Source organism: Somniosus microcephalus, chromosome 18, assembly GCF_052327205.1.
Source record: "Somniosus microcephalus isolate GS21.2 chromosome 18, FLI_Smic_1.0, whole genome shotgun sequence".
Classification (NCBI taxonomy): Eukaryota; Metazoa; Chordata; class Chondrichthyes; order Squaliformes; family Somniosidae; genus Somniosus; species Somniosus microcephalus.
Genome location: NC_141004.1, coordinates 71,046,486 through 71,056,467, shown reverse-complemented (window position 1 = coordinate 71,056,467; position 9,982 = coordinate 71,046,486). Strand labels below are relative to the sequence as shown.

Here is a 9,982-nt window from a genome sequence, read left to right as displayed (position 1 = left end):
CGGGGGAGGGTCTGGATAGAGCGTGGGGGTGGGTCTGGATAGAGCGTGGGGGAGGGTCTGGATAGAGCGTGGGGGAGGGTCTGGATAGAGCGTGGGGGTGGGTCTGGATAGAGCGTGGGGGAGGGTCTGGATAGAGCGTGGTGGTGGGTCTGGATAGAGCGTGGGGGAGGGTCTGGATAGAGCGTGGGGGAGGGTCTGGATAGAGCGTGGGGGAGGGTCTGGATAGAGCGCGGGGGAGGGTCTGATAGAGCGTGGGGGAGGGTCTGGATAGAGCGTGGGGGAGGGTCTGATAGAGCGTGGGGGAGGGTCTGGATAGAGCGCGGGGGTGGGTCTGGATAGAGAGCGGGGGAGGGTCTGGATAGAGCGTGGGGGTGGGTCTGGATAGAGCGCGGGGGAGGGTCTGGATAGAGCGTGGGGGAGGGTCTGGATAGAGAGCGGGGGAGGGTCTGGATAGAGCGTGGGGGAGGGTCTGGATAGAGCGTGGGGGAGGGTCTGGATAGAGCGTGGGGGAGGGTCTGGATAGAGCGTGGGGGAGGGTCTGGATAGAGCGTGGGGGAGGGTCTGGATAGAGCGTGGGGGAGGGTCTGGATAGAGCGCGGGGGAGGGTCTGATAGAGCGCGGGGGTGGGTCTGGATAGAGCGCGGGGGAGGGTCTGGATAGAGCGTGGGGGAGGGTCTGGATAGAGCGTGGGGGAGGGTCTGGATAGAGCGTGGGGGTGGGTCTGGATAGAGCGTGGGGGAGGGTCTGGATAGAGCGTGGGGGAGGGTCTGGATAGAGCGTGGGGGAGGGTCTGGATAGAGCGTGGGGGTGGGTCTGGATAGAGCGTGGGGGAGGGTCTGGATAGAGCGTGGGGGTGGGTCTGGATAGAGCGTGGGGGTGGGTCTGGATAGAGCGTGGGGGAGGGTCTGGATAGAGCGTGGGGGAGGGTCTGGATAGAGCGTGGGGGTGGGTCTGGATAGAGCGTGGGGGAGGGTCTGGATAGAGCGTGGGGGAGGGTCTGGATAGAGCGTGGGGGTGGGTCTGGATAGAGCGTGGGGGAGGGTCTGGATAGAGCGTGGGGGTGGGTCTGGATAGAGCGTGGGGGAGGGTCTGGATAGAGCGTGGGGGAGGGTCTGGATAGAGCGTGGGGGAGGGTCTGATAGAGCGTGGGGGAGGGTCTGGATAGAGAGCGGGGGAGGGTCTGATAGAGCGTGGGGGAGGGTCTGATAGAGCGTGGGGGAGGGTCTGGATAGAGCGTGGGGGAGGGTCTGGATGGAGAGAGGGGGAGGGTCTGGATAGAGCGTGGGGGAGGGTCTGGATAGAGCGTGGGGGAGGGTCTGGATGGAGAGAGGGGGAGGGTCTGGATAGAGCGTGGGGGAGGGTCTGGATAGAGCGTGGGGGAGGGTCTGATAGAGCGTGGGGGAGGGTCTGGATAGAGCGTGGGGGTGGGTCTGGATAGAGCGTGGGGGAGGGTCTGGATAGAGCGTGGGGGTGGGTCTGGATAGAGCGTGGGGGAGGGTCTGGATAGAGCGTGGGGGAGGGTCTGGATAGAGCGTGGGGGAGGGTCTGGATAGAGCGTGGGGGAGGGTCTGGATAGAGCGTGGGGGAGGGTCTGGATAGAGCGTGGGGGTCGGTCTGGATAGAGCGTGGGGGAGGGTCTGGATAGAGCGTGGGGGTGGGTCTGGATAGAGCGTGGGGGAGGGTCTGGATAGAGCGTGGGGGAGGGTCTGGATAGAGCGTGGGGGAGGGTCTGATAGAGCGTGGGGGAGGGTCTGGATAGAGAGCGGGGGAGGGTCTGATAGAGCGTGGGGGAGGGTCTGATAGAGCGTGGGGGAGGGTCTGGATAGAGCGTGGGGGAGGGTCTGGATAGAGCGTGGGGGAGGGTCTGGATAGAGCGTGGGGGAGGGTCTGGATAGAGCGTGGGGGAGGGTCTGGATAGAGCGTGGGGGAGGGTCTGGATAGAGCGCGGGGGTGGGTCTGGATAGAGAGCGGGGGAGGGTCTGGATAGAGCGTGGGGGAGGGTCTGGATAGAGCGTGGGGGTGGGTCTGGATAGAGCGTGTGGGAGGGTCTGGATAGAGCGTGGGGGAGGGTCTGGATAGAGCGTGGGGGTCGGTCTGGATAGAGCGTGGGGGAGGGTCTGGATAGAGCGTGGGGGTGGGTCTGGATAGAGCGTGGGGGAGGGTCTGGATAGAGCGTGGGGGTGGGTCTGGATAGAGCGTGGGGGAGGGTCTGGATAGAGCGTGGGGGAGGGTCTGATAGAGCGTGGGGGAGGGTCTGGATAGAGAGCGGGGGAGGGTCTGATAGAGCGTGGGGGAGGGTCTGATAGAGCGTGGGGGAGGGTCTGGATAGAGCGTGGGGGAGGGTCTGGATGGAGAGAGGGGGAGGGTCTGGATAGAGCGTGGGGGAGGGTCTGGATGGAGAGAGGGGGAGGGTCTGGATAGAGCGTGGGGGAGGGTCTGGATAGAGCGTGGGGGAGGGTCTGGATAGAGCGTGGGGGAGGGTCTGGATAGAGAGCGGGGGAGGGTCTGATAGAGCGTGGGGGAGGGTCTGGATGGAGAGAGGGGGAGGGTCTGGATAGAGCGTGGGGGAGGGTCTGGATGGAGAGAGGGGGAGGGTCTGGATAGAGCGTGGGGGAGGGTCTGGATATAGCGTGGGGGAGGGTCTGGATAGAGCGTGGGGGTGGGTCTGGATAGAGCGTGGGGGAGGGTCTGGATAGAGCGTGGGGGTGGGTCTGGATAGAGCGTGGGGGTGGGTCTGGATAGAGCGTGGGGGAGGGTCTGGATAGAGCGTGGGGGAGGGTCTGGATAGAGCGTGGGGGAGGGTCTGGATAGAGCGTGGGGGAGGGTCTGATAGAGCGTGGGGGAGGGTCTGGATAGAGCGTGGGGGAGGGTCTGGATAGAGCGTGGGGGAGGGTCTGATAGAGCGTGGGGGAGGGTCTGGATAGAGCGTGGGGGAGGGTCTGGATAGAGCGTGGGGGAGGGTCTGGATAGAGCGTGGGGGAGGGTCTGGATAGAGCGTGGGGGTGGGTCTGATAGAGCGTGGGGGAGGGTCTGGATAGAGCGTGGGGGAGGGTCTGGATGGAGAGAGGGGGAGGGTCTGGATAGAGCGTGGGGGAGGGTCTGGATAGAGCGTGGGGGAGGGTCTGGATGGAGAGAGGGGGAGGGTCTGGATGGAGAGAGGGGGAGGGTCTGGATGGAGAGCGGGGGTCAGTCTGGATGGAGAGCGGGGGAGGGTCTGGATGGAGAGCGGGGGAGGGTCTGGATGGAGAGCGGGGGAGGGTCTGGATGGAGAGCGGGGGAGGGTCTGGATGGAGAGCGGGGGAGGGTCTGGATGGAGAGCGGGGGAGGGTCTGGATGGAGAGCGGGGGAGGGTCTGGATGGAGAGCGGGGGAGGGTCTGGATGGAGAGCGGGGGAGGGTCTGGATGGAGAGCGGGGGAGGGTCTGGATGGAGAGTGGGGAAGGGTCTGGATGGAGAGTGGGGGTCGGTCTGGATGGAGAGCGGGGGAGGGTCTGGATGGAGAGCGGGGGAGGGTCTGGATGGAGAGCGGGGGAGGGTCTGGATGGAGAGCGGGGGAGGGTCTGGATGGAGAGTGGGGGTCAGTTTGGATGGAGAGTGGGGGTCAGTCTGGATGGAGAGTGGGGGTCAGTCTGGATGGAGAGTGGGGGCCAGTCTAGATGGAGAGTGGGGGCCAGTCTGGATGGAGAGTGGGGGTCAGTCTGGATGGAGAGTGGGGGCCAGTCTAGATGGAGAGTGGGGGCCAGTCTGGATGGAGAGTGGGGGCCAGTCTAGATGGAGAGTGGGGGCCAGTCTGGATGGAGAGTGGGGGTCAGTCTGGATGGAGAGTGGGGGCCAGTCTAGATGGAGAGTGGGGGCCAGTCTAGATGGAGAGTGGGGGCCAGTCTGGATGGAGAGTGGGGGCCAGTCTGGATGGAGAGCGGGGGAGGGTCTAGATGGAGAGTGGGGGCCAGTCTAGATGGAGAGTGGGGGCCAGTCTGGATGGAGAGAGGGGGCCAGTCTGGATGGAGAGAGGGGGAGGGTCTGGATGGAGAGCGGGGGAGGGTCTGGATGGAGAGTGGGGGCCAGTCTGGATGGAGAGAGGGGGAGGGTCTGGATGGAGAGCGGGGGAGGGTCTGGATGGAGAGCGGGGGAGGGTCTGGATGGAGAGCGGGGGTCAGTCTGGATGGAGAGTGGGGGCCAGTCTGGATGGAGAGTGGGGGCCAGTCTAGATGGAGAGTGGGGGCCAGTCTGGATGGAGAGTGGGGGTCAGTCTGGATGACTCATGAAGTCAAAGTACCGTTCACAACTGTTCGACAAAAACCTAGAAGCTGCACTAAGATGTGCCGTGTCTGATAAATTCATGCCGGAATTCTAAACTTTGTTGCGATAAAGGCTCCAAAGTTTCTCACTGAATGTTGCTGGGTGTTTGTTCAGTAAATACACAGGTGAGTGCATTAACGTGGGTTGTGTCTAACATATTTTCTGCTAAAATTAGTGGATGTGGTTAAAACGGTGTCACCGTAGCCACCTGTGGCTAGTCAACGATTTCTATTGGACGACTCTGGTCTAACGGTCTATGGTCAATCCCCCCACTGAAAACAAAAATGTCATGTGGCTGTGAATGATTTATCCCAGTAATTTGGAATACAGTGGCACAAGTTCTCTGTTTGATCCTCAGATCTTACTGAACTCACCTAGATAAAGGGAACAAGATGGGTTGTCTATGGGAGTGGTCATTGACACCAAACCCAAGTAATGTATCTAGTATCAAAAACTATAAACAAACATACGCCTGGAGTTTCCGACAGGTTGCGCTGGTTTTTTCAGAGCAATTCACCCAAAAATCGGCCAAACCAGCGCAAAAGATCGAGGAATTTCAAACGCAAATTACATCCAATGCAAATCGAATTTCCACGGTATTTTGCACGAGTTTAAAAAACATTGTGCTGTAAACCAGCCCTGCCCACAACACTGGCCACACTTTCACCCCCTCCCCAGTCAGTTTTTTTGTGATAAACCCATTTTCAGCTGTATTAATCAAGCTGCACCAAGTTAACGCTCTTAAATATATCAAGGAATATTTTTAATACAAAGCGTTTAAAAAAAAATAATGTTCTAAAACACTGCCTGATTTCGCAGGTTCATGGCAGATTTTACGTTTAATACAGCTCTGCGGAATTTCCAGTCTAATGGCCCTCAAAACATTGCACAAGGCAATTTTAGACAGACATGTCACCCAGCGCACTAGCCAGAGGAAATGAAATCCCCAAAGCCTGGTAAATACCCTCATTTGCAACACGTTCAGTACACTTGCATCGAAGGCGGTACACATGCTCCCTATAAGTATGTCATGGATAGGATGTGATCCTGTTTCTCAGAATAGTTGAGCTCCTGGTGACTGAAGGTGGGGTTTTCCTTCCCCCTGTCGGCTGACTCATCCAGCTTCTCCTTGGTGTCCTTCACCTGTGGGCACAGAGAGGAAACTGGTTAATGGAGCAACATCACAGGCCAACGCAGAGCCAAATCAAGTAGACTGGGTAATCAGTTTCAATCCACAGCCTTTTAGAAGCACAAATTCCATCTATTCATATACAGTATTTGGGAATCTGCTCTGCTAAATATATATCACCAGGAATTCCCTCAGGTTCTTCTCCCAATTGTCCCACAGGAATGTCAGCAGAAACCCCGTTCACACGGTGTATTTGGGGCTTCCACCGATGTTAGGGTGGCCGATTGGGAGAAGGCCCAAGGAAATTCCCAGCGATATTTCACATTGCAAAAAAACCTGCAGTACCACTGAGTGTCTGCAGGTGGCGCTGCAGCATCAGCAAACAGTCAATCGTGTTCTCAGCTATTGGGTACATGGCGGGACTGCAGCCACATTCATTCTAGAGCAGGTTGAATTCACTGCTTGAGTGGGCTGACTTGCCATGTACTGTGAGGTCACTCATTTCAAATCATTGCATAGCGGTGGGAGTGCAAAGGTGGCAGGACTGCTGGTTGCCTGTTGAGTGCCAGCAGAATTTCCTGGAGGAAAGGTAGGCAGGGAGCTCAGTGATGGGGGAAGGACAGGCAGGGGAGTTTTTCTGCAATATGTTAGGGACCCTCTATGTGTGCAAACTCCCAGCGCCCTTTGTGCTTGCTGGCCAGTTTGGGGAGCTGTAGGCAGCTCGCGAGTCTTGCATGCCTTGGGCCTCTGTGCTTTCAATGCCCACCATCATATTGGCCCCACATGTCTGAAGTTATAATAATTTTGCAAAAGTACAAATGCAGTGGGCACCAAAACTGCGGTCATTCTTTCACTTGCCTTATCCCATGACAGCTACTCTATCCTCTTGGATTGGGGAAGGCAGGACTGTTCAACCCACCCTGGAGACACCTCAACAGGTCACAAGGCAGATTCAGGTGAGGAAGGCCACTTGGCCCATCTATGTGCATCAATCCAGACACCTACTAATCCAGACACCTACTAATCCAGACACCTGCTAATCCAGACACCTACTAATCCAGACACCTGCTAATCTAGACACCCCACAGTTCCCCATCATCAGCTCCAGCTGTTTTAGATTCGGGGGGGGGGGGAAATTCGGTCACTTTGCGCCTCCCGTTAGCGCTTCGCTCGTGCCCCAGCCGCAAACTTCGGTTGCGTCTCCTGACTTACCGCCGGATGCTATGTCCGACAGGGTCAGGGGGTCGTACGTGCGGCCGGGGCGGCGATAATTAAAGGGGAGGTGCCAGGTGGCCATTTTGTTTGCTGGCTGCCTGTCACGATTGGGCAGCTCGGTACTCCTCTTGAGTGCCAGGCTCCTTTGCCGGCACCCCGGTCCCTGGTGGCCCAGCTGGGCCCCAGGCCACGCTGCGCAAGGCCCCTCCCCTTTAATAAGGGGAGCAAGGCCCGCAGTGCGATGTGCTGGCGCGCGTGGTGCCGCGGCACGTGGTGCCGTGATATTCCCTGGAAGCACTCCAAGAGGGAGGGGGAGCACTTCCAGTAGCGCCCCGCCTCCTCCTTGGGGCACTACCATTGAATTTCGGGCAAGGGGGTGCTAACTTTTTCAGGGCGCTAAAAGAAGTTAGCACCCCAAAGGGGGCGTGACTGAATTTTTGCTCCCAGGGGTTTCACTTCCACAATCCTACCCAGAAGTTCATTCCACATGTTGTGCACCCTTCATGTGAAAAGGAAATTCCAGATATCAGCTCCCAAATGTACTAGTTTGAACCGGTTACCCCTTGTCCTCCTGTCATGGTTTAGTTTGCAGCACTGTTCTGGGTTTAGTCTTCTATACTGTTTACTATTTTATACATATCACAGTGAGGATCCCTCTCAGTCGCTTCCTTTCAAGGTAGAAAGACCCAAATTTCTCCAGTCTTTCCTCCACCACTCGGGATCAGTCTTGTGGCTGTTTCCTGAATTGCCTCCAGGCCTCGAATATCTCTCACCCCTGAGATATCATATCTCTGGCCTGGGGTTGATTACAGATGGGAGGTGGATGCCTGGCCAGAGATTTGATGTGCCAGTAGAGGACCGCAAGCTAGCTTTTTACTTCAAGAAAATTCTTTTTACTGATGGGGCACTTTGAGAACTAGCACAGGTCTCTTGAAACTCCTTGGAGCCGCTCTCTGAATGCTCGACACTGGTGCCCAATGGGAAACACTGGGGAAAAAATTCGGTATTGCCCCATTTGGGGCACCATTATTGGCCGTGCGCAAAGTTTAGCGCCTGGCGCTAATTATCGCCTCCGACAGCAAACTTGGCTTCTATCATCCCTGGAGGTGATTGGAGCCCTAAATCAGGTGCTACACACCTCTCTTAAGGCATTAAGGCCGAGGAGCGAGGCGCTACCTCAGAGCGCAGGCAAAGCTCATGTGATGTCAGTCAGCAATGGAACACAGACAGACTGGCGCCGGCCAGTTCTTAAAGGGGAGGGTCGATCTTGCTCTCCATCCACACCTTGCTCATTGCAACCTTGAATCTTGGCCTGGAGAGACCTGTACATCAAATCTGCTGGAAAGAACAATGGAGAGGTCCAGGGAAAGAGCTCAGAGTGCAGCCCCCACAGTCTCTTCTAAATCGATACAAGGAAGGGCAAATCAAAATGAACCTGCAAATTGCTGCTCAGTACCCTAAACTCCTTTACACAGCGTTGAATCTCTCCAGAAGTCTCTCTCTCTCTCTCAGAATGTGTGGTGCAAAAATGTCACCAACAAAAAAAGGCAGGAAGTGGTCGCCTTTAAATAGCGCTCCCCCAGTCCCTTTCTGACTGCAGAACGCACCCCTCAACCTGTCGTTGCTAGTGGCAGGCGGTAAGACAGGGGGCGCCACTCAATATCCGGTCCGGGGCGCTACCGGGGCATTGCGCACACGACTGATGTCACGATTTAGCCCACTAGCAGGGATAGTGTGGTGTATTTTGTTAATGGCCCAGAACTTCGGCTCTCCATGGGTGAGTACGCACGGGGTACTCACCCATAGGCCCAATGGAAGTGCCGGTTTCGTGCATGCACTGTGCATGCGCAGGAAACCGGCACTTTCGTTCCCCTGAAAGAAGGGGTTCAGAGTTGGAACGCGTGCGCAGGAGAGGCTGCGTGTGTGCATCGAACATACGTATTTTTTCCAGGTTTTCCCAGGAGGGTAAGTCTCCAGAAGTTACACATATAAAAAGCAGTCGCAAGGCCTGCTTTTTACAAGGTATGTGGTGAATTAATTAAAATTAAAACATATTTTCCACAGGTTTAATATTTTTAAATACTTTAAAGAAAGGTAAGTTTATTTTTAGCCCCGTTAGAAAATAAAATTATTTTTTTCAAAAATTTAAATTATTGTTTAAAATAGTTATTTCATGTAATTTATAGCTTATTTAAAAAATGTGATTTAAAAAAAAAATTATTTGAAGATTTAGTGATGTTTTGGGGCCTGTAGTATTTCTAAGTTTTGACAGCTCTTCCTGTCAAACTTATGAATGAAGCATTCCCTGCTCCGATTGGCTCCCCATGGCCCATGTGATCCCAGGGGACGCATCGAACTAACTGCGCCCCTGGGATACACAAGCACTGCGCGCCAGCAGTTGGAGCAGGCCCAGGATCGGAATCCCACGGGGGCCCACAGCTCAACGGCCGGTGCGCTAGGTAAGTGCAGGTTGGAGGCTTGCACCCGCGGGAAGCCCCCGACCCGAATTTCTGGGCCAATATGTCGATGTTATGAGGAGTTCACTCTAATCTTTACTCTGTTTGTTTACCTCCTGAATGAAAAATAATTCAGCTTGTTGAATTATAATTGGTCTCATCTCACAGAAGTGTTTATCAGACTGCCTTTCAGAAGAGAGAAGAAACGTATTAAATATGACATAGAATGTACAGCACAGAAACAGGCCATTCAGCCCAACTGGTCTATGCCGGAATTTATGCTCCATACAAGCCACCTCCCAGAGCAGAGCAGATTCCCAAATACGTGAATCTAACCCTATCAGCCTCTAACCCTATCGGCATCAGTATGTGGCGGCATGAGTTTGTTTACAGTATCCAGTTCACGTAACAAGGGGTTTCAGTGTTACATCTCGCCCCCCACCCCCAAGTCACACTATCATATGCCTGGAGTAAAGGTCAACTCCAGATCAAAAGGGACGCAGTGTCCATTTATGTGAGAGCAGTGACACTGAACATGTGAGACTATCTAATGTAGTCTATAACACCGCTAAAAGTAGAAAGCACAGTTCAAACTGTCCTCTCGTCCTCGTCAAGTACCTCTGAGTGATCACTTGTGTCGGTAAAGCAGAAGCAACACAGCAGATCCCTCTTTGTGATCAGGAGCTTCTTGTCCACATTGTTCTTCCTCCCTCCTGTGAGAATCAATAGCAGGGTTCAGTGCACTTGAATCACATGACGGAAACAATGCCAACTCCTAAAGCTCACATGGAATGGTGAACTGAGACGTGGCTTCAGGGCTGATTCTGCATAGAGCAAACAACTGATCCCAGCCACATCATCGCAGTAGAGATCAAACGATTCCT

General features: G+C 55.3%; 1 protein-coding gene across 1 annotated transcript in view; it reads right to left on the bottom strand.

Annotated features, from left to right (window-relative positions):
* Nucleotides 1-5,081: 5,081 nt before the first annotated feature.
* Nucleotides 5,082-9,982, bottom strand: part of slc5a8l (solute carrier family 5 member 8, like) — a 170,677-nt gene continuing 165,776 nt past the window's right edge. The window contains exons 14-15 of the mRNA XM_086011666.1: nt 9,717-9,811; nt 5,082-5,441 (exon numbers count right to left, since the gene is read on the bottom strand). Coding sequence (XP_085867792.1) covers nt 5,316-5,441; nt 9,717-9,811 — 221 coding nt within the window. The 3' untranslated portion in view covers nt 5,082-5,315. The remainder of the gene's footprint in view (nt 5,442-9,716; nt 9,812-9,982) is intronic.